The sequence below is a fragment of the Etheostoma cragini genome, chromosome 17 (assembly GCF_013103735.1).
Source record: "Etheostoma cragini isolate CJK2018 chromosome 17, CSU_Ecrag_1.0, whole genome shotgun sequence".
NCBI classification, from domain to species: domain Eukaryota; kingdom Metazoa; phylum Chordata; class Actinopteri; order Perciformes; family Percidae; genus Etheostoma; species Etheostoma cragini.
In genome coordinates, this window is record NC_048423.1 from 4,477,938 (window position 1) to 4,502,600 (window position 24,663).

Here is a 24,663-nt window from a genome sequence, read left to right on the forward strand (position 1 = left end):
TCCCATTGGTGTTCAATTTTAAAACTGAATGTTCCCAAAATAAAGGAATGCATTTGTCCTCTTAAGCACGCTCAACCCTCAAACAGTTCACTCCGCACATGAATAGAGACATATGATTGCATTAACCCAGCAAACCTGAACGGAGATAACCAGTGGAGGAAGTGATACAAAGAGCAAAATTCAGCTGGCATGTTACTGCAAATAACAGCATAGATACCTGCTGCAAGAGACAGTGTGAGGGTGGGTAAACATGAGAAGGTTACATGTACAGCTCAGTAATTACATGAGTGTGACACAAGACACTTTGCAAATTAACATAATGAGGCTGTACGTAGCCAATGAGGGTGGAGGATGGATGGAGACACACACACACACACACACCTTCTCTCCCATACAGCCGAGTGTGTGCCCTACAGGACTCGGTGCATTAGGATGATTGCTTTGGCGTCTCTGATAATGTACAGACCAAACTGAGGAGGACAAAGCAGGGTAGCGCACTGATGGTGTATATTTATAGACGTGCCGTCATCAGAAAACCCCCAACTCCCCCCACCAACAGAGGCTGTGTCTCCCGCCCTTTGGGATACCCCTAGCAACAAGGAACTCCACCAAGTAGCTCACCGTTTATTTTGGGCGGCAACAGACATGCCTGCAATGGTTTCAGGCTCACTGCTGTGTTTCTCTGTGGGAGCCTGATGCATTGAAGGTGTTGTGTGCATGTTTTGTGTGTGTGTGTGTGGAAGGGGGGGGCAAAAGAAAGTGGGTGCGTGCATGTACTTTACCATTATGTGTATTCATAGAGGTGTGTGTGTGTGTGTAGGTGTGAGTCTGTGTGTTTTGTGTCTAATAATGCACGCTTGCACAAGTAGGCCATTGTTACGATAATTTATCTGCCAGGATCGAATAATGACCTTACTACACAATCCATTTTATCACAGGATTATTAGAGACAAGCGCCTGTGGTGGACCTTATCGACATTGACAAACAGAGATATGAATTGTCTGATGGCGGGTACAGGTAAGTGGGTGTTGTTGGTTTACGTATTACTGAGGGCATTGAGGTTGCAGCAGGGTTAATCTACTGTATTTTACAAGCAGGGCAGAGCTAATTTGTTCACAGCCATTGACTGCCTGTCCAAGCACTTGATGGGTCGAACAGCTGCTCAGTCAGTAGAGGTAGAGAGAGACAGACGGGGAAAGCTAAAGAGACCAACAGAAAGGGGGGGGACGAAACATCAATAACAGAAAGAAAATCTAGGAGACAATAGTATGTTTCATTGCCATTATGAAACTCTTTCCAAAATCCTGTGTAATCTGAGAAGAAAAAAAGTCATCCTTAAATAAAGTATCTACATGCTAATATGCATGCAATCAATATGTATATGATGCCCATTTAAGTTAATGTATCATAAGTTTGTCTATTGATCTAGTAATTTAGTTTGATATTTAAAAAAATGCTCTAAATTGCAGAAAAAACAAATTCACATGATTTTAAATTCTAACAGAACTTTTATCCCTCATACACCACTAACTCATTTTACCTGCAGCACTATTTAATCAAGATTACAGCTCATAATTGGCCTTCACGTTTGGAGAATAAACATATTTCACAGCAGGTCTGCTTCTTACAAGTTTTTAACCGTGGCACAAAAAATATCAACAACTCTTCTTGTTGCCCTGACGTGAAAATAATAATGAATGTGCTACTCTGGTTCTGAGATGAGCTTAATCTTAACAGCGACATGGCCCCTGAAGTACACCTACACTACAGAGGGACCTGTCGCTGTCTCAGTGCTCATTAAACACAAGCAGCAGCGCATCCACTTCAGCCAACAACCTCATGATGTGCCATTCGCAACAAAGCGTGCAGTGAGCAAATCTGCATTTTTAAGAACCTTTTCCACAAGACGCTGGGATGTGTTGATGTAACATCTTGTAGGGAAGGGGTGGGAATCATATCCTCAGTTCTCCGCCCCCTTCTGAAAGGTCAGGAGCTCACATTATGTAAACACAACCAAGAACATAAGAGTTGCATTCCAATATGACATCTTCACAATGTCACAAACATTGAAACCAACATGAAAATGCATGCAAAACAAAATAAAAAAATACAATGAGTGCATAGATAAAATAACCAACTGATATTACTCTTTCTTTTTTATCAAAGGCACCATGTCACACAGCCCTGAGCCCTGTACAACCGGAACAAGCCAGTATTTAAAATACTTACAATGTGAGCACATCTCCAGGGGGAAACTGGCTTCATTTCCCTGAAGAAAGAGAGAAATGGAGGTGTCAGTTAATGTTGTAGACATCACGTAAGTACAGGAAAAACCTCAAATTATTTGCAATATATTTGGAGTTTCAGTCAAAACCCATTGAATCTATTGAGTTTATTTAAGAAGAGCTGGCATTTTTCTGTATTCAAGAAACTATTTTGCCTAATAAAATCAGACAGTATGTTAGTTGTGAGCATGGACTGTAGTTATATACTGCCTTTCTACCTTACTGGACAGAGTGCTGTTTGCACAATTTACCTCTCATTCACCTATTCACACACACATTCATACACCATTAGTGATGGAGCTGGCTTGCCCATTGGAAGCAAGTTGAGGTGCAGAGTCTTGCTCAAGGACACTCGTGCAGACAACAGGGGATGAACCATGGGGATCAATCACGTGATTAAGTGATGCCCCACTCTACTGTACCTCCTGAGCCACAGTCATCCCAAGCTGTGATTATTTGAAATTGTCTAGGAAATTTTAAGCTAATTTTTGAAGTTCCATCAACTGCTTTGGAGCAAAAGAAAACAATGGAAACGTAGCTTCATCAGAAGTTAGCGCTATAGGCTACACATGGCTGTTATCCACCAGTAAACAGATTAGAAGTAAAGGTTGCGAACCGGAAACAGAACAAGTCACCTTGGCAATCTAACCACATCTAACCTAGATGGGTTGGATGTAGTTTTACGTCTTAAGGAATGTGGTTCAATTGGGAAAGTTTTTGGTGGTTCCGTTTCATGTCAGAGATTGTTGGCCAAGCTTCATGCTGTCCGGGATATGGAAGATTTCTATACAGCTTTTCTAATGATACTTTAAAATGTGCATAACACTGTGTCAATGCAAACATGGATAGTGTAAATAAACCACAAACAGAAATATTAAGAATATAGCATTATAAAAGGTCTTTAATAAGGAACACAAATTGCAACAGCACAACACTGCCCTCCTCCCTTCACGCAGTTGCCAGTAGAGATGTTCTCATCTCATTTCATCCAACACTGCAGTGTCCACTGAGCAGAAGTCTGATTGCTTGCAGAGTGAGATGGAGCGCTCACACGGGAGCCAGTGAGGAGTCCCTGTTGCACAGAGGTGGGGGTGACGAGATGGGGATCTTACAGCTGAGAGAGCAAGCAATCCACCAGAACTGTCCTAGAGCTCCATTAAGGAACACCAAACTGAGACAGCACTACACATAGTGTCCATGATAACAGCTACTGACAGAAGTTGGATTTAAAAAACCCTTGAGTAGAATTTGTATGTAAAAATCGTGTATGTCAAATTAGTAGAAACAATGCTGTCTGAGGCGTCTTTATTGATGCTCTGAGAATTCTCATTCCGTAACCCAAACAAACTAGAGCGAATGTTTGATTTTGTGAGTTCAATGGATGGATTGTGATATTTGACAATAACAGCAAACAGAAATGAAGTTAAGCTGCAGCCTGAAAGAATTTTTACATTATAACCTTTCTTTACAAATGTGTATATAGTACAAAAAAACAGTTTGCCAGTTTGAATGCAACAAAAACAACTTTGCTACCGTTGTTAAACTAAAGAAATATGCAAAGAAGATCAACAAAATATTTGTAACACATTATATTAGATAAGTGCTACTTTTGTCTTTAGCTGGCAGTGACAGATACACTTTGCACACTAAACAGGTTGAAAAAAGCTAGTTATGTCATCTACTTGTTTATTGCCAGGCTGCCATATAACAGCAGACTTACCTCAGAGAGGTTGTGGTATTTTAAGAGCAGTGAGGAGAAAGAGGTGACACAGGATTAGCCAGGAGAGCGACTTAGCATTTGACACCCTGTCAGGCAGAGCGGAGTCAGCCGCTAATGCAGTGACCAGAATTTGACATATACATGTCATGTTTTGTCTCTGTGGAACAACAAGTTGACTGTTGCATTGCCAGTTTAAGGGATGGAATTCCAGTGTAGCTCAGAGTGTAGTGCATGACTCCAGCATTACTGAGGTTGGGTGTCCCATTACCTGTGTGGCTCAGAGGGTAATAGTGACAATGTAATACTTTATTGATCACTGCAGGGAAAAGTCCTTTTGTTTGCTCCACTACACAGAGCGCGCTCTACTACAGCGGTAGAGAAACAGTGACTTGCTAAAGGACACCAGACCTTGAACAAGTGTTCTCACATTCAAGGACAGACTCTCAACACACCCTCACTCCACCACATGAGACTTAGGTTGTTGTTCACACTTTTATTTGGGTTCTCCTGGTCACCAAAGAAAACCAGGTCAGGACTAAAGAAAACTAATATTGATTAACTGTTGACTTTTTTTGGCATGGCAACAAGGTACCATAGTAATGCAACTGAACCTTCCATCACACATTCAGAAACGGTAAAAAGAACACTTGGAGTCATGCACATGAAATAGTTAATAAGCAGACAAATTGGGAAAATCTGTTTGATTTTACGTGTCAAAGCTAATCACAAATGAACAGCACCAGCAGCTGTGGAAGGTTGGTGGTTTGATCCCTGGCCCTGCAGTCCCATGTCGGAGAGTCCTTGCGCAAGACACTGAAATCTGAATTGCGCCCCATGCGGCAGCGTTTGTAAATGTTTATCTGATGAGCAGGTGGCAACTTGTATGGCAGCCTCGGCCACAGTGTGTTAATGTTGAATGGTATGATATGAAAAAAGCGGTTTGCGTAGTCGTAAAGACGAAAAGTTTTATTTAAATACAGTCCAATTCCCAGTAATTACCTTAAGGTAGACATGGGACTCATGTCGATGCAGTTGTCCAAAAGAATTTGAATGACAACAAAAACAGACCGGGTTAAACAAACAATGTGCGTCTAAATTCATTTAAACTATTAATTTAATCTCATAATGCCAAAGTACTGTCCCAAAACACAAGGCTGCATTTCACAGAGAACAGTTAAGATTACCAGAAATGTTCTTGACCCATTTTACAGAGGATGCATTGGTTGGTAACTTGTAGGAACATGGCAGCAACCGCATCCCAATATTAATTTCCAATATTAATTTTGGCATCAACGAGTGTTGTGTTTCCAGACCAGCAACAACAAGACAATTTTCCAATTTCAAACTACTATCATCTACTTCATTACTAAATTCACTATTGAAAATGTTTTAGGCAAGAAATGTACTGTGTAAATTTCCAATACAGGCAGTCTTACGAAAATTGATGTCGAATTGACAATTTGCTCCAAAGTTTTCAGAGTTGAGATGCTCCATAAAGTGACGCAACAGTGACAGCCAGCTAGCGGACAGTAACGCTCGGAGCCCCGGCTGTAATATAGAGGTAAGGTCTCTCAGACCGGTCTCGTAAATAAGAGGCTTTTATTTCAACGTTGATAGATTGTTTGTTTAATTATCACAACACATGTCCACACACTTGATGGCATTAGATCACACATTACTGCTGCTGTGATTTCAGTCTTACTTTGGATACTGAACAGCAAGACTACTGCAGCCTCCAGCAGATGTTTAAACATTACCTGCCTGGTGCTCTCTCCACCAAAAGTATTAATACAGCAAGCAGCTAAATGAGGCATTTTGTCTAAAGACGTCTATAATGTGCTTCCTATTTAAAGTAAGAATAGTTTTTTGTTTATGTTTTGTAGAAAAGGTAGAGCTGGGTGATATGGAGAAAATCCAATGTCACAATATTTTTGACCAAATACAGCAATGATATTGGAGTGTTGACTATTGGTGCTTTTACACAATATTTACTTACATGATTTTTTTGATAAATAATCATCAGTAATGTAGATATAATGACTAAGTGGGAAAAGGCAAATAATAGAACAGTTACCACAGTTTGGTAAGTTTAAAAAATAAAATCACTTTACTGTGATGCAGCCTTTAAAACCAGGAAAAGACAACACTTATGTCATATTACCATAAAATGATATCCATAATCTGGGCCTCAAAGTTTTCACTAGACCTGCTTTCTGAAAAGGACCCCGGGTAGTGTTGAAGAAGGACTGCAAGTGCTTTCTTCTGTAGTCAGTGGGTGGTCTACAGAGCAAGTTGATTTGTCACTACTGACAAAACTCAACATAAGCTAGTCATGCGTTTGAATAAGATTAAAATAAACCAATTGCAATAACTTACTATGACAAACAAAGAACCAACTGGGAGTTGTAACTCATACAAATGTATTTTCTCAAAAGAACAGGTAGGCTAATCTGTTTTTGAAGAGAGGAAAATAGAAAGTATATTTGCATTCTAATGAATGGTTTCAAAGCATTTCAAAACGTTTGATTTCAGTATTGACACACTGATACCTTATTGGTGAAATATTATGATAAATGTATCATGGCTTACAAAGGTGAAAAAAAAACACCTAAACAAAATGGTGGGTAAATGCTGGGTGGGCTCACTCTCAGCTACATCTGTGATGTCCATTGTGGTTTAAGTGCTAGCAATAGGGCCCTGGAGGTAAAAAGACTTACAGCAAAGCAGATTTGGTGTTTAGGATTACAGGTTTACTAACTAAGGCCTGCCTTAGGTAACTGGTGCGGTTAACGTTGGGTCAGGAAGAGTAACTCTTGTTGGCGCTTATTGAGCAGTCCCTTTACATAAATGCATGAAGCTTATCCGGGATGATTATAAAAACACAGAAAAGGAAGGGAACAAAGTGAAAAAGCATCTTGCATGTACAGAGAGAAATAGAGTGCAGAAAGAGACTCATGTTGGCTCATCAATAATGCAGGCTTCATTCAGAATCAATTAGGGCTCAGCACACAAAACACGCTTTAAATAATGAGTCAAGCATTGCCGCTAGTGGTTTAGCAGCAAGGCTAAGGCCAACCCCAAAAACACAGCTAATTATAGACCCAGTCATAACATTAAAACTGGGCAGTACAGTACATATGGCTGCAGACTCAGGGGCTTGTCTGAGGCATCTTTGGCAGTTCTTAAACATGCAAGACACACAGATGTTTTAGTTGATTCCCCATGTGCATCTATTGAGCATAACAAAATGTGCACTTGATGATATTTTATCACACACTGCTGCTGCTGTGATTTCACTCTTACTTTGGATACTGAATAGCAAGACTACTGCAGCATAGGGCTGGGCGATATAGAATTTTTTTTGCAGAAATGATTTATTGACTTAGTGGGTAAAGGTTAATAATAGAACAGCTAGAAGAGTCTGTTAAGTTCAGAAAATTACATCACTTTACTGTAATGTAGCCTGTAAAACCAGGAAAAGACAACACTTCCTCTATTAGGATATATCCTAAATCTAAGACGATATCTAGTCTCATATCTCGATATCAATACATCGATATATTAACCAGCACTACCCAGCATCCAGCAGATGTTTAAACATGACCTGCCTATTGCCCTCTCCACCTAAAGTATCAATACACCAAGCCGCTAAATGAGGCATTTTGTCTAAAGACGTCTATAATGTGCTACAGTGGCTTTACTAAAATGCTCTGCATCACCAATGTTATAAAGAAAGCTGCAGAGTGGATAAAATCATAACGCGACACAAATAATCTACTGGGATGTATAGCATTTCTACTATGGGTGACATTAGTCATATGAGGACAGAAAGGTTATGTAGGCTACATAACTGATAGACTGGGAAGGAAAACGATAGCGCTCAGATAGTTACGGAGGCTGGCTTATCTGCAGTTTGGGGGTCTAGTGCTTTAGCGAAGGGCACAGCAGTAGCATGAGGCAGCAGCAAGCGCTATCCATTGACTTCCCATGCCAAATGTGTTGATAGGACAAGCAACCTTCTGATAAAGAGCCTGTTTAGCTAACTTTTCGGGCAACTGTACATTTGCCCACTTCACCCATTCATTTTGTTTTCTTTTTCCTGTGTCAATGACAATAAGTCAAATGTGTATGTTTGTCAGACTTTATCTGCTGAACAAAACCAGTGAGTGTGAGTGTGTCTTATGATTGTATGTAAGCCAATGTCTATCAAAACTATTCTCACTTTAAATAGGAAGCACCTTATAGACGTCTTTAGACAAAATGCCTCATTTAGCTGCTTGCTGTGTTGATACTTTTGGTGGAGAGAGCACTAGGCAGGTCATGTTTAAACATCTGCTGGAGGCTGCAGTAGTCCTGCGGTTCAGTATCCAAAGTCAGACTGAAATCACAGCAGCAGTAATGTTGTTTAAATGCCATCAAGTGCACATTTATTATGCTCAATATATGGGGAATCAACTAAAACATCTGTGTGTTTAGCATTTTTAAGTTACTTTTCCACAGAATGCATGTTAATTATGCATTTTTTGTGAAAAGGTGTGTTGTGTGTGCTGTTTCTCCCATGTGCTCGCTTGATAAGTCAGGAATCACAAGTCTCCCTTCTCCACACAAATGTGTGTGCAAGTATCAGGCTTGCCATACGGCAGAGCTTTACGATGGACATACTAAACCCTCCAAAGTCACAGCAGATTCTAGAGCTGATCTGTGCTTTGAGATCGTTCTTTAAATAGAGTTTACCCCTCCATTTTCAGCCCAACTTTGTACAGCAAGCAAACCCGGGCTAATAGCCAGCTGAAGCTGTATCACTATAACTAAGTACTCTATAACATAGACACAAAGCCATGGAAGATATGTGTAAGAATGAAAATGAATTGTTACAAGTGTACAGTCATCTGTCTCTTTGCGCAGACATTCAGTAACTCTCACCTGTAATTGTTGTTTTGCAATATTGCCAGGGTAGCTGTGTTTGTACATATCCTTGCTTCTGTGTTGATAGGTGTACACTTCTGTGTGAATGTATGTGTGTCAAGGATCTGTGCCAGATTCAGGAGTCAAGTGCAAATTTGAAAATAATTACCAAAACCATAGCTGCCTGAAGGAACTCTGGCAGTGCTAATCCTCTTAGCCATTTCTAGCCCTAATTTAGGTTTACATATAAAAGGTTTTTAGAGGCCTCATAATGCTATGTAAACTAACAATGCCTACATCTTCCTATGCATTAACCTTGTTTCGATAAAGCTATACTGTATTTACTAATTCTTAGCTTTATTTCACAACATGATACCAAATTGTTCCCCAATTCAACTTAATGTAACCAGTGCAGGGACACATCGCCTAATGCAGCAACACACCATTGGCCCGGCAGAGAGAGCACAGTGATGTCAGCGCTAAGGGAAAGCACATGTCAAACAATAATCAGTGGATTGTCTATACCATTTGAGGCTGCAACTGAAAGTGTTACAGCTGTAGGTGAATGAACTTACATAGTAGCCTCAAAGGATCAATACTCGTCTATTACAGCCAAGGTGTCAAATTAGGAACACAACGTAAAAATCCCTTCTTTTTTTTAAATCACTTTATGTAGCAGTATGACAACAATACAAATATTTAACAGTTTTTCAACATACTATTAAATTAAAATGTCGTGACTTTTACTTTCTGTAAATGGGTTAGCCTACTTGATGCTGGGCACTGAAGTTTGGCAACTGTTTCCTACTGGCCACAGTCACCCCTTCAACCAGCAATAGCTTATGGTTGGCTGCAGGTGAATTGTTTCATGATGTGTAAGACATTGCAGACAAAGGCTATCAGTGCCCCATAATGTTGTTTCCATTTCTTCCACTTAGGGCTGGACGACCGGAAGAAAATCAGATATCACGATATTCTTGACCAAATACCTCAATATTGATATTGCGGCGATACTCTAGCGTTGACAATTGGTGCTTTAACAAAAATATCTTTACACTTAAATGTTAGATAAATAATCATCAGTATTGTGGAAAAAAAGCAAATGATAGAAAAGCTAGATCACTTTACTGTAATGCAGCCTTTAAAACCAGAAAAAGACAACACTTATGTCATATAACAATATAACGATATCCAAAACCTAAGACGATATCTACTCTTATATCACGACGTTGACATATTGCCTAAAGATGGTCCAAAACCGTTTTTTTATTCCCAATACCGATTCTGATACCTGAACTTGAGTATTAACAGAGGCCAAGTACTGATCCAATCCCAGTATGTCATATCTTTTATATTCTTTTTGTTTTAACAGCTGTATACCACTATCCCTGTATGTATGGATGTGATGTGATTTTGTTGTTGGTCTGGCTAAGGTTAAACTCTCAAACAATGAATGCCACGGAACGTTCTTTTATTATCTAGTTTTTCAGACAGTTATAACAGAAAAAGAACATAAATAAACTACTTTAAAGTAGATTTTCTTCAGGTTCAGGTATTAGATTAGTGCATTAACTCCAGTACTTCCTGAAATGCTAGGGTTTTAGGCAGTATTGGAGGAGATACCGATACTGGTATTGGTATTGTAATATCTCTAATATTGTCCAGCTCTAATACCACTGATAGTGTGCACAATTTCATTTTCAAAGGTTATTTACATGCAGCACATTTGATGCCTTGAGTGGTCATGAGGCAGAAATAGAAAATCATTTATTTGGGGGATTTTAATTTGTCAAAAACATACTCTGCTTTCTGTCCACAGGGGATGTATTTATCACCTTGACCAGCTCAGGTAGAGAACTCTAACTAATACAAAACTCAAACCAGCTTTTTAAATCGCCTTCACCTCCTCCTACACCAATGTCAGTGGCTAGAATTTACTGCATGTATGCATCAATGTTGACCTTTTCCACATTTGAGCACTACAGAACAGTCTTCCATGCATTAAATCCACTAAACATCGTGTTCAAGTCAGTAACTACAGCAAGTCAAGGGTAGGCAAGCTACCCTTGACATGCCATTTGAACGTTACTTTAAACTTGTTGCAGAGGCTGAAACACCAGACAAATAGATGTTTATTGACAAGAGGTGACTGCTGGACCCAGTGCAAGCAAAGCACTGCATCACTGCAATGGCCAGTGTGGAGAATATATCCAGATTGAGTGGGCTGGTTGGGAGTGCAGTGTGGATCTCGTAGTGTTGATCCTCACCTCTGCTGGTGGTCCGCTGTGGTTTTTATCTCTTTTACATTAGCTCCGGCTCAATCCTTATGTGGGTGGTGCTTCATTGCTAGGCAGCATATGGTTCTCTTTGCATCAGTTCATTCCACTATATGCTTAAGCAACTGTGTGTCCCTGCCCCCAACCTCCCTCAGCAGCTGAGAAGAATACATTTTGACAGGACATAAGTTGGCACACTATCTGTACGACATGCATGACCCAAGTTTGTAACCTCTGGCAGAGTTGAGACGGCTGCAGGGCAAATGTAACAAGTACAGGCTGATACCGATACGAATATTATATATGATATGCCGATATATCCGCTGATTCATCCCGGATTTTCTGGCTCTTGTGTGTGGTGTATGCGTTCCTTTGTATTTTCACCATAATGTGGAGATTATAACCTGATAACCTTGAATGACAATGCATGAGCTCCTAATAGCTACTTCATATGGCAGTCATCAAACCGAAAATGCAGTTTACTGCTACCTGGTTTTGCAGAACAGATCTTTTAAACGTCAGTCAGTACTCCAGATTTGAGGTTTTACTCAGAGTGTCTCCAGATATCTCTGTAAATCTGATTCTTAGAACAGGCCCCAAGGGAGTTTGCACTTATTGTGCTGGCATCATTCCTAACTAAGCAAATCCAAATGTTACACATTGAGAGAGAAAGTGTAAATGTAAACCCCAACTCTTTTAGGAGAAGTGTTCTGAAAATATTGCTGATTTTGTTGATATTTGTTCTTACACTAAAATACTGGATGTCTTGCAAAGCATTTAACAGATGGAGTAAAAAAAACTTTTGACTGTTCGCTGGTAAACAAACTAATGGTGACACTGTTGTCAAACTTATCTTTGCCATGTATTGTTACTTATCAGCTGCTACACAAATATTTATATATGTGCAGTAAGCTAATGTCAGCTTTCACAATAGCCTTGCTGATATATCGGTCTATGGTTTGTAGACTTGCAGCTCTTTAGCCTGTGTCATTAGTAACAGACATTTGAATCAACCAGTAGATAACAGGTCTGAGCAACCCAATATTTCTTCTTCTTTCTGTCCAGACAACAACCGTGTCCAGAATCCTCTGGATAGATAGTGAACAAGTGGCTGTTGCCAATTTTGTGCAACAACATCACTAACTGACTAGAAAATTGAGTGTGGAGTTGTGTTTGATCTTGGATGGAAAGAAATTGTAGGTGTGAGAAGACAGTGGAAGGATGGACAAGGCGGGGTTCAAATCTTGTGCAAAAAGCCCACAATTCCTAGACACGCCCTTGCAATTAGTTACTGACTACATGTCAACTTTGATCCTCACTTCGGTTGAATATGGATCAAGGACTCGACACTCCTGCCCAGTCAGGTACACGCCTATTGGTTACTAAATGGATGCCTATGGTTACTAGGCAACTAACCCGCATGCAGGCATAGTAGCCTATATGGTACGCTATATTCCATATATGCAATACCAGTCAAAAGAATTGGACAATTAGGACAGCACTGTGGCCTGCTATGGCAGCCTCCTGTAGAATTGCTGTATATAGATGCAAAAGTTGCCTCAGTCTATTTTTTTTTTTAAAGCTTATGAGCTCAAATAAAACAATGTTGCAACTATCAACACAGCGCCATGCTACCTAGAAAACATGAGATAAATAGAAATTCAAGTTTGAAGCACTGCGAGCACGAGTGCAAAGACCTAACCTAACTTGAGTTGCATTTACATGCCTGTTGTGTAAAACGGGCCACAATTAGTCGCCAACCGAGGCCTAATGAGCGTGTATTTTTGTCACGAAAACTAATTTGCACAGGCCTCGTTGCTAATAAGAGTGTAGGCTAACCCGAGAAGGGATAAGAAATATCTGGGCCACGGGCTTTGGGCTATAGCCTACTGTCATCCCCGGGGCACAGAGAGCGCGAAAGGGACCCGAAAGTAGGTGAGAAAAGCGTTTCCTGGCGCCCTACGTTGTCGACTGTTAACTTAAAGCAAAGGGCTCACCACGAAACATAAAACAAGCTGTCAGAAAGCCACATTAACGGACACAGGCCTGTCCATTGGTGTGTTTACAAGTCGGCGGAGGGTGAAATTAAGAGCAGTTGCTGCTTACCATCTTGCAGGTCGAATGATGAAATCCAGGCGATGTGAGTGAAGAAGAAGTACAACAGGGGAGGGGGAGTCGGTAATGCCGCCGAGTTGTGGCGAGAAATAACAAAAAGATATATTGTTGTGGTACTCTCTTTGGTCTCGCCCTGGCTTTCCACCCAGCTTCAGACTCTCTTCTCCTTCTCTCCCCTTTACCGAGGGTTACACTGCAGTGGGAAAGGGAGGGAGACCCGCTGGGAGGGGACAGTAAGCGAAGGAGGCTTGGTCTGACAAGCAGGCGGTGGCGAAGGGGAGGAGAGAAGAGGCAAAGGGGGGAGGTGCAGCTAGCAGTACTGGACATCCGGGAACTACAGGTTATGTTTATTTATTTATATCTTCACATTCTGAACAGGTTTGTGCGTGGGCTCCCCCCACCGGCGGTATGGTTGTAGGTACTGAAGGAAGTCCCCGGACAATAAGGTCCATAGACAGTTAAGGAAAGATAAGGTCCAGCTGCGGCCACCGCGGGGTCGTGGTATGAGTGACGTAATGTTTGGTGGGCGTGGCGTGGGCGGTAACAGGCCACAGCTGGACCCATCTCCACTCTGGCCCTTTCACATAATATAATTCTGGCTATGCACCTCAAACGTCAATTAATACAACTGCCAGATTAACTTCATTTATGTCATCCCTATGCCATTGAATCAGTTCATCAAAAGTAACGACTTCCGAATGGACAGGCACTAAACTCATACTAAGCTTTGTGAACATTACAAAAGCCGATATTGTACATTTCCTGAGGAAACTGTACTGGAGCAGAAACTACTACTCATACTGTTATAGTAGACTATATTATGAGTAGTAGTTGTAGTGAGTAAGCACTTGTAGTTGCAGCAGTAGTGTGTATTGCATGTTGTATTATAATTATGTGGTGTAAGAAAAAGTGATTTTTTATTACTGCAGCGTATAGCAGATGTTCTATCAAGTAAGCATTGATATATGATGGGTTTGGTGCCTTTCTCAAGAGCACCTTGGCAGTGCCCAGTAGTTAAACTGGCTTTTCTCCAGCTACCAGTCCACACTCCGTAGAGGGACTTGACCCAGCGATTCGCCGGTTTCCAAACCAATCCTTACGGAACTACTGCCAGGTCTATAATAATAGTGACTTACAGTAGGCGACTGGCTACTTGAGTTGTCAATACTCGTCTGTCTGATAATAAACCTAATGTCAAAGTAAGTTTAGTATAAATTACTTAAATGAATACATTTGCCAAAAAAGATTTTCCATTTTACTATTAAGAACATAAACAAACAAACAACACTTTCACAAAAATGTAAGAATAATGTGTAAATCCCACAACTATATTGCACAATTTCATTGTTTCTTTGTTCCTCTGATTTTTTGCATAGGTCAATTCAATAATTAAACTATTTAACAGTTTCTTTCTACCAACATACACACAATAGGAAAACATTTTAAAGATTCACTGTACAAAAATACTATTTAAAAAAATAAAAGTTACGACTAGCAATAGAAAAATGGTTTTAAAATGTGTCATTAACAATTTATGTTTAGAATGTTGCAGAATTTAATAAAATATAGTTCATATTCCTGACTATGTCTTTCAGAAGAGGTAGAGAAAACAAACATAATAGGGGGCACAACTCCACCTACATACAAAATTCCAACATCCAATACTGAATTATACTGTACACAAAATGGTACTACAAAACAATACACATACACACAGCTACACAGAGAGTTTCATTGTAAAACCCTCAAAAAATCATGGTTTAGAGGTGCTGATGCAGAGGAGGTTTACTGCAGTGTCATTGTAAAAGGAGAAGGGCTGAAGCAGCCTTTTGACAAGCTAGACGTATTCTTCTTCTCTTCTTTCTGGATAACAGTAGCACATAGATACTCACAGAGTAGCTGACCTGTACACTTTCAAGAGCTGAACGATTTCATCAAATTACCAGGGTAATGTTTTGTGGGCTACTGCATCACCTTGTAACTCTTTCAGACAAAGGACATAGTCCATCTTGCCTATGATTGGTTGGCATCAAAATGCACCGCTACGTCTCAAGCGAGTCAAGTTTAACTATAAATAGGTTTGGAGGTGGCAGCAACAACATCAGCAGGACTATTCAGTTAAAAAGAAGTGATATCTCCCCAGTAGTAGGATTTGGTTCGGTTTTGTGAGGATCGGCTACAAGGTGAAAGTCTTTCTAACTAAACGTAGCAGCACAATAGGTTTAGAGTACTAGAGTTGTTTTCCTTGTACTGTACAAGTTACTGCTTTTTAGAGTAGCTGATAGAAAATGCCTGTAATAAAAATAATAAACTAAATTCCTTTATTTTAAGTATTCTTTTACTATGTGGAGGGCTTTTCTCTGGCCACATTGCCCTGCTCTTTTCTGCTCTATTTTCAACATTAGACAGTGATGATGTCGTGGAAAGCTCCCATACGAGTACCAAAAGGAATATTCTGTTCAGGGCCAATACCATTAAAATGTTAATTCAAGGGCACTTCACTTGGTTGAACTTAGTAATAGTTAAAAAAAAAAAAAAAAACGTGAATTTGTGGAAATATTGGAAAGTCATTTTGGAATGAAACATGTAGAAATAGCTTCAAAAAAACAAAAACATCTGTAAAACACATACTGTAACTAAACACACAGGCACATGTGCACGCACACATACGGTACTGTACATACACATTCACTTAACACACACTTGAGGTTTACCACATGCCACAACGAAATGGTACATTACAAATATTTCTCTCAAAACATAAGTTAATCTGCATAATGTAATCAAAAATGTAGGTTGTACATTTCGTTTTAATCTTAAAAATATATACAGTAAATAAATGTACCAAATTCATTTTGACACATTTGTATAACCAAAGACTGGCAATATCACTGCATTTGAAATGTTCTGCCATAGGATCCGATTTTGCAGTAAATATGATCACTATTTTACGGCACAAAAGGGTTGCATTTTCTTTTCATACAGAGAATAAACCTTTATATTTTCTAATAATGGAAAGATCGAAAGACTACAATGAAGCAGTAAGGTAGAGTGTGTATCTGTTCTAGATTCACATGCTTCCTTTTAGCAGCAGGAAGCAATAGACTAATAGAAACATCAGTACACACTGAATATTTCCAGATGTTCCTCCATCAGACAAACATCTCCTTGTTGACCCACATGAGTGTGCGCGTGTCGTTGGGTTTGCACTCATACTCGATGCTGTTGAAGCTGTTTCCCCACTGGCAGTGGTCCCTTTTGTTGTAGTTGTAGTACTTCACCTGCCACACCGTTTCAAACAACCCGGCCTCTGTGAACTGAAGGAGAAACGAGTACATGAATGGACAGATGGGAATACACACGCCCATAAAAATCCCTTGTAGACAGACGCCATATCATCATTTGAAAAATCATGTGAAGGTGAAATGAAGAGGAAGCATACTGACTGGACAGATAAACACACACACACACACGCACACGCACACGCACACACACAAACACACGCACACACGCCAAGGGGTGTAAACTGGACATATGGGTAGGATACATGCACATCATGTTAACCAGATCAAATTATGTATGTAAGAATGTATTTTACATTGTGTTTGAACTTGTAGTCCTGCTCTCTTTCTCCTAAGAAGAACTCTTAAAAAAGACGCTAAAAACATATATATTACAACATTTACTGTACCTCAGACAACAGTGCTTTCATCACCAGACACTACAACAGCTGCTTCCTCCGAGCATCTGTGTATTGCAGCTAGTGGAAGGGATTTGTACAGTGAACACCTGGAACTCATGTTGTGGTCTGTGTTTAAACCAAATGGAAATACACATCTTGTAAAGATGGGTAGAACTGTGTGGTTTGACAGTGGCGTGTGTTTGTGTATCAGAGCTGTTGGTATCTGTGCCCCTTGTGAACTACATTACAACTATTCAGTCTTTGATCTAGAACAGGCCAAGACACAGTTGTGGAAGAATTTAGGTTGTCTCTCAAAACTTAATAATATAATAAGAATAATTTCCAACTTTATCATTTAACCTTGTGGGAATCAGTGGAACTGAGAATTCAAAAGTTGGAGTTACCGACAAGCTAAATTTAAATATATCTTTGGTTGGTTGATGGTGTCAGCAGTATGTTGGATCATGGAAAAGATTCCTTTTAGATGTGTTCTGTCATTGTTTCAGTTTTTATTCTCCCCTGAAAACCATGCTTGTTTGCTTTTGACTTTGAGAAAATACTGTAAAAGAAATACATTAACCAAAAAATCCTGAACACTTCCTGGCTATAAAATGACTTTTGAATGTTGGATTGCTTCTGCTTCTGCCTCCAGACGTAAAGTTAGTTCTCTGCACTGTGTACAGTACATCCATACCTGTATGTTGATTTGAACTGGTTGCCTCTCTCCACTCTTGGTGTGCTCCACCCCTTCTGTGTCGTATTGGCCAGTGTAGACCACTGACTGCGGGTCTTTAGACTGTTGCTCCAGGGGAAAGGTCACGGCACCAACACTCATCGAGCTGCAGACAGACCCCGACACAACAGACTAGTCAAAGAACATTCTTAAAAATAAAAGGTTCATGCAAGTCCACAAAAGGCCATAGCATGGATGAAAGGATGTTACATTGATAACACATACCACGTGTTAATAAAACAAGACAAGATGTATCCAAATATTTGATTGATTATATGTATTAGAAATTACACATGCCATTTAGAAAGGCACTAATTATATTATATAACCAAATATCTTTATCTGTGAAAAACTGAACTGATGCTGTGTGCTCACTGATGCATATTTTGCTCCAGATATCATGTTGACAAATTTGGTGAAAGAGCATAAGTATGCAGCTGTGTTTCATGAGCATGACCCACATTAAATACATCTCCTATGCATCATCACGTGTGACCTATTTTTACATCGGGTGCTCATTCAGACATGTTTCACAGCTTGATATTTAGATGTTCAACACTAATCCTTATTTGGATATGGAAGTACAATCAGACATTACATAATCATGAACTATAGGAAAATCACAAGAGGGTTGTGACACAAAACCCAACCCTGGAGACCTACTAATCTGTGTCGGATTTGACTGCAGCCAATTGGGGTTTATGTTGCCTTCATGTACTTTTCGTGAAATCGGACCTTTGAATGCTACACTTGGAAAAAAAGGACTTGTACAGGACTTTTAGTCACACATAATATCACAGGATATTTTAGATTGATACGTTGAATAAACTGTTAAGGGACATTTGCTAGTGACGTTTTTTTCTGCAGGTGGGAAATCTTGAAAACCTCTAGGCTACTTCATTTGCGGTAGACTCGCAACTCACCAAATATCCTACTGTCTCCGAATGCATCCTTAAAATCTGAATTTGCCTTCTGTTCAGGTCATCACTATCATTGCACGCCAGGAATTACGAGCCTCATCCTTGATTCTTTAATTTACCATCAATCATTTAAATTTCAATTCATGTGTAGCCTCAAGAGCCCCTCTGTGTTATCAAGAGGGAAAACTACAGTGTTCGTTTAGGCAATGAATAAAGCAGACCAATTAATTTTGTAATGTAAATATAGGCCTACCGAAACAACTGATGAAACATTTTACAGAAGATGTGTACAAAATTATCCCGTAGTTGGCTATAGGGTAATAGGCTACCACTACTATAATCCAAGTAATAATCCAATCATCAGTCTACCAAAAGGAATATTGGAACATTAAAGGCGGCGTAGCCTATAAAACGCCACGACCACATTCACACAGCAAAATCTCCATTAGGCCTATTTGGAAGGCTCCATAGCTAGGCTATGTCCATTTGCTCTGCCATATGGGAAATGTGTAAATGTGTTGCATGAAAATAAGGGGCTCGCCGTGATATTTTGTTTTATTTATTTAGAATCAATAGATTTAACGTAGCAGTCTGCTTCATGACCTGGTCAGGATAATCCACATTAATCGAAGGGCTACCTACGTGGCTTCGACCGCTCCTGGTTTAATAACCACCTCGATTTTGTATTTGGACCCGGTCAGCAGCTTGATGGTCCGGGTCTGTCCAAACCTGGCGCCGTCGGACTTGAAGTGCACCGCCGAGTTGTTGGGAAGCATCTTCAAGGAAATGCCAATTTTGACGAGTTGAGGGACGTTGGCCATGTTTCCATATAGTTTATCACCAGGGTCAGTGGGATTGATGGTGTTTAGTGTCGATCAGCTCAGGTAGACGTAGAAAGGCCGTGTAGAGAATAAATCCATACAGAGCGCACAGCGCAGGGAATTGTGCTTCTGCACGTTGTAATCCTGTGTAGGAAATGCCTAATCCCAACCAATGCGCTCTCTCTCTCTCTCTCTCTCTCTCTCTCTCTCTCTCTCTCTCTCGCTCTCTCTCTCTGTCTCTCTCTCCACCACCCACTGTTTACTCCCCTTTAGAATTCTTAATTAGTCTATAATTAAAGTGTTAGTTCACCTCTATCGTTCTACAGTGCTGGGATTCTGCCGATTAAGGTTGTGGATTAGGCTACTTTAGTGGATCACGAGGACTGGGGCTGGGATGGAAACACTATGGTTGAACAAAAAAATATAGCCTAAAAATGAACGTAAAAGCAGTGGCCTAATTCAACAAACATACAACAGTAGGCCTAGACCATGTGTAGGCTACAGCATTGACAGGCCTGCAACCCCAAAACCTTCTTTGCAGCGCTGTGAAGAAAGGTCTGGCAAAGCGTAGGCTATAAAGCGACTAACCGAACACAGATGCCGATTACATTTCCACTCAGATTTAAAAATAAATAAATTTGTGTTGTTCTTCAAAAGGTAGCCTAGCTATATAGGCTACTTCTTTGAATTGAAAAAGTTATTTATTCTTTTTGTTGGGTGATGTAAATAGGCTCCCAAAAATTAAATATATAATAATTATTTTATATACTTATATGTTCTTATTGATGAAACATGAATTATATAATAATACAGCATCCAATCAGCAATCAGCCTAGCCCACTCTACATAGCACCTTATTAGGCTATTGCTGGATGAGCCTGCTAACCAACCTCATACAAGGAGCTGAAGTAGGCCTATAAATCCCAGAGTTTACGGTGCACGATTCTCTTGCAGGCAGGGTAGGCTAATAGTTAGTTTAAGAGAGGCTCTTATCCCTCTCAAACTAACCATTAGCCTACCCTGCTCCGGGAAATGACTGTCGAGTGACATCAAGTGTCCAATCCATTCCTGAGGCAGCGAGGAGAGGTTAGCATTTCCGCTAAAGCCTAACGGTTTTTTTGCAGCTGTGCTTGTTTTGCTATTAAGTGTTTCAATGCATGAGGTAGGGTGTGGAGACATACGTGGGCTTTATGTTGAGGTAAAGTTAGGCTAGCTAGTGTTACAACACAATTTTTAAGAGTCAGTTTTTTTGACTTTGCTACATTTTTACCTGACTCGGGCCATTAGCCTAAATTAGCTAACCTGTGTATGTTGCTCGGGTAACAGTAGGCCAGGGAGGAAACAATATGTGTGACACAATGGCTGTTGTCTCCAAGAATACTATAGGAATTTCCTATTGGTCATCAATATAATCATATAGAATGGTATAATAAACTGATACTATATATTTGTTTTTCAAAAAAATTAAAGTTCAACCAAAGATGATAAATCCAGATGTCCTAAACCACATTCCTGGACATGTTGTTTCATACTCCTGTAATGCCGGTGTTTGACCACTAGAGGTCAAGCTTTGATTACAGCAGGAAGGAAAAGGAAGGAAAAAACCCATAACATTAAAAAAGAAAATTCAGTAGGCCTATGTGCTTGCTTTTGAAAAGTGGTAAAGTGCACGTGATGACGATGATGTCACCACGAGCTTTGGGTGGATGAAATCAAAGTGGGAAAAGATTAACAAGTTAACTTTCTGAAAAAACTAGTTATGGATAGAAACAGAGAAACGAAGCGGGAAAAATGGGAATGATAGCCAGTTTTAATTTTTTATTCCTCAGTGTGTTGACTGACAAGTGTTTTCTTAGCGTATGAATGCCAGATGAATTGAACTGATATCACCCTTAAGGCTGCTTCCATGCCTTCCTTTTCAGTTGTAGGTTTATAGCCTATTTAGGTTGGAAAGACACAGCCACAAAAAAAGAAAAAGTAAACCATCCTCTCCATGGCTCATGGTCTGCCAGTAGAAAAAACTCAGGGACGCAGCTGTCATAATCAGAAAGTCTGTAGGCTACTGTTCCAGTAGGCCTAGTTTGACACCGAACTAACATCAGCGTCTCTGCTGCAGAAGCCGATCCAGTTCGATTCTCGGAACATGAACTGACCTCGGGGAGGGGCGGCTGTGGCTCAGTGGTAGAGCGGTTGCCTGACATTTGGAAGGTTGGTGGTTCGTTCCCCGCCCCTGCAGTCATTGTCGAAGTGTCCCTGGGCAAGACACTGAACCCCGAGTTGCAGCCCCCGGTGCTGCGCATCGGAGTTTGAATGTGTGTGAATGTTTATCTGATGAGCAGGTGGCACCTTGTACGGCAGCCCTAGCCACAGTGTATGAGTGTGTGTGAATGGTGAATGTTTCCTGTAGATGTAAAAGCGCTTTGAGCAGTTGTTAAGACTGGAAAAGCGCTATATAAATACAGCACAATTACATTTAACTCACCGTGGTGTTTAATCTTCAACCAATTTAGTGATAAGTTTTAGTTAGGGGAACACATCGTATAAAAACCGTTTCATGACATTTTCAGTTATCAGTAGCCATGCCCATGCAGTTCCCTCCTCAAATCTGACCTCGGAAATAAATGCAAAAGAAAATAGACTACTTCATTTCTGTTGAGTGTTTCCTAAGCATCAATGACAGATGAATGCAGTGTGTTGGCCTATCATCGGTCAATGTCCTCGCCTGTGTTAATCCTGCGTCATCGGTGCATGTCCATCGGTGTCATGGTGTCTTTGACGTTTCTCAATTAACATATATTGTAATATTCAAATAGAAAATCATAGATATAGCCGCAACTTATATGTCGAGTACACATAGCCTACTAACGCAGTGGTTCTGGTACTGCTGGCTGTGATGCGCACTTCACTGTCCGATAAGTAGGCTAATAGAGATCATTGGGCAGCAGAGGCAGGCTACACACACTTTGACAGAAAGAAGCAAGACGGTGAGTGAGAGTGAATTGGGGGAGAACGGGAGGGTGGGAGAGCCCTCCCCCTGCCAAATGTCTCTATGGATCCACTCCTTCATAACCCCACTCTTCTCCAGCCTTGCGTAGATGGTCAACGTGTCCAAACCGGACTGGGAATCTGCTCACACGGCCACAGGATGACAAGATGAGTGCATTATAGAAGTTAAACTTTTCTGCCACTGCTATTTCGTGTCTAGTGAAAGCCAAAGTAGTCAAAACACCCAGCGCAAGAGCTCTTGGCTACATATGAATGTCTGCCGGTTCCCCAGCGCACCGCGCTGGTGATGCCATGCCGCGAAGTCACACCGGCGATGAGAGCAGCGGCGCTGGGCTCTGGCTGAAGACACCAACAGAACACCGGACGCAGGGCTACGCACTGAAAGATGTGGAGTCTGGGCCGAGGACGATGAACAACGCGGTGCGGGTCGGTGACGGTCTCCTGTCTCCCTCCTCGGCAGGTGCTGTGGGATCAGAGAGGAAGCAGGGTGCCCGGCTCAGCCTGTTGGGGAAGCCGCTGATCTACAGCGCGCAGAGCGGCCGCAGGAACGCGCGCTACCGGCGGTTCCAGAATTGCCTCTACAACGTGTTGGAGAGACCGAGGGGATGGGCTTTCATCTACCACGCTTTTGTGTGAGTACTTTCATTTGTAATCACTGTAACACAGAGAGCTTTACAACTACTTCAAATCTTTTTTTCTTCTGATCGTTCTTTGCAATTCAATAGCCTACCAGGTTCCTACATTCAAAGGCCGAGTGTAAAGGAAATAAAGTATAACAAATAACAAAAATTTCATTTAAGGAGCAATAAAACAGATTTAAGTTTTCATATTGCCTGTTCACCTGATGATAATGACCAGCTGGGGTCATGGTGCAACCACGTCATGGTATTATGATGCACTTGTATGCAGATGTGATTTCCAAGAAAAAAGTTGATTAGAGCTGCGACTGACGATGATTTTCATTGTCGATATTTTCTCCATTTATTGATGGGTTGTTTGATCTATTAAATGTCAGAAAATCAGTGCTTCCCAAAGCTCAAGATGACGTCCTCAAATGTCTTATTTTGTGTACAACTCAAGTATATTTAGTTTACATTCACATTTCAGAAGCTGCAGTCGGGACTTATTGATTTGGTTTTTAAAATAGTTTACGATTAATTATTAGTTAACTGATTAATCTATTAATCTTTGCAGCTCTAAAGTTAAAGTTTTTGTGGAATCAATCACTCATTCACAATGTATTATATTCCCTTTTCTCTCTCACATATGCCAATTAATCTCTCTTCACCCCCATGCATGGAAAGAATATGAATAGAAACACACTTTCTGACAGGGAAAGATCTTTTTTTGATCCTAACTGTTTTTGATGATTGGTTTATCGATACATCACTGTATGTCAGTGCAGGATTTCTTTTAAATGGGATTGGCTGTTCCTCCAGCCTCAGTGTGCAACCACAGTACTGGAAACAGTTAGAATTTAATGACTTTAAACATGGTCTACGGGTGTGTGTGCTGGTAGGTAAAGATATTTAGCAATTTATAATGCACACCTTTTTAATAATGGAGACCTAATTGCAAAAGACCTGCATAGAGAATCCATAGATCAGACAGAGTACATTATTAGACCCAATCTCTTGCTGATCTTTACGTAACACTGGAAGCTCCAACAGATTTGGGGCTCTTAGAAAAGGTCACCACGCTGTCAACTGAAAAGGGTGAATGTATTATTAACTGCTACTCCCGTGCGTGATGTTGAGTCTTCCACCACTGGTTTGGACGGAGAGTGGCTCTGGGAAAAGTCCTGGAGGGATACTTTTAAAGCTGACATGTTTCATTTCTTAAATTCAAAACAGCGTTCAGCTGACCACAGTTGCTTCCTCTGGTGGGAAATTGCTTCTTCATAGCCAAAATTTCTGATTTTAATTATCCTTTCAAAACAAAAATACTGTAAATATTGAGCTTGAGATTGCAGATTATTGCTAACATTTGGGCTGAGCTTTGCTGGTCTCTTTCCATGTCTGTCTAGCTAATAGGATTTGTTCTTTTGCCTGACTCTGTGTCCCAAGGGTACTTGTCAACATGACACACGCTTACTGTAAACTTTATTAATCCACACCAGTTGTTACCTTGGTTGTGGTGAGATAGCTGCTTGGTCATATACACTGGTAATCTGCAAGATCCTTTTCTTTTTGCTGTGCT

The 24,663-nt window shown here is 40.5% G+C and overlaps 3 protein-coding genes across 3 annotated transcripts in view; 1 reads left to right on the forward strand and 2 right to left on the reverse strand.

Annotated features, from left to right (window-relative positions):
- Positions 1-13,584, reverse strand: part of ppp3r1a (protein phosphatase 3, regulatory subunit B, alpha a) — a 22,934-nt gene extending 9,350 nt beyond the window's left edge. Inside the window, exons 1-2 of the mRNA XM_034897649.1 lie at positions 13,294-13,584; positions 2,231-2,270 (exon numbers count right to left, since the gene is read on the reverse strand). Coding sequence (XP_034753540.1) covers positions 2,231-2,270; positions 13,294-13,296 — 43 coding nt within the window. The 5' untranslated portion in view covers positions 13,297-13,584. The remainder of the gene's footprint in view (positions 1-2,230; positions 2,271-13,293) is intronic.
- Positions 13,585-16,344: 2,760 nt separating this feature from the next.
- On the reverse strand, positions 16,345-19,627 carry cnrip1b (cannabinoid receptor interacting protein 1b). The gene is made up of 3 exons (XM_034898901.1): positions 19,280-19,627; positions 17,679-17,823; positions 16,345-16,619 (listed from the first exon to the last, which is right to left on the reverse strand). The coding sequence occupies exons 1-3, from the start codon at positions 19,456-19,458 to the stop codon at positions 16,455-16,457; spliced, it is 489 nt and encodes a 162-aa protein (XP_034754792.1). The 5' UTR covers positions 19,459-19,627; the 3' UTR covers positions 16,345-16,454.
- Positions 19,628-22,263: 2,636 nt separating this feature from the next.
- Positions 22,264-24,663, forward strand: part of kcnq5a (potassium voltage-gated channel, KQT-like subfamily, member 5a) — a 91,214-nt gene continuing 88,814 nt past the window's right edge. The window contains exon 1 of the mRNA XM_034898470.1: positions 22,264-23,096. Coding sequence (XP_034754361.1) covers positions 22,717-23,096 — 380 coding nt within the window. The 5' untranslated portion in view covers positions 22,264-22,716. The remainder of the gene's footprint in view (positions 23,097-24,663) is intronic.

Coding starts and splice junctions, on each gene's coding strand:
- cnrip1b (XM_034898901.1), bottom strand. CDS start 19,458: ATGGCCAACGTCCCTCAACTCGTCAAAATTGGCATTTCCTTGAAGATG. Junction 17,824..19,279: donor CCAGGAGCGGTCGAAGCCAC/GTAGGTAGCCCT, acceptor GTCTGTCTGCAG/CTCGATGAGTGTTGGTGCCG. Junction 16,620..17,678: donor CAGTTCAAATCAACATACAG/GTATGGATGTAC, acceptor TTTCTCCTTCAG/TTCACAGAGGCCGGGTTGTT.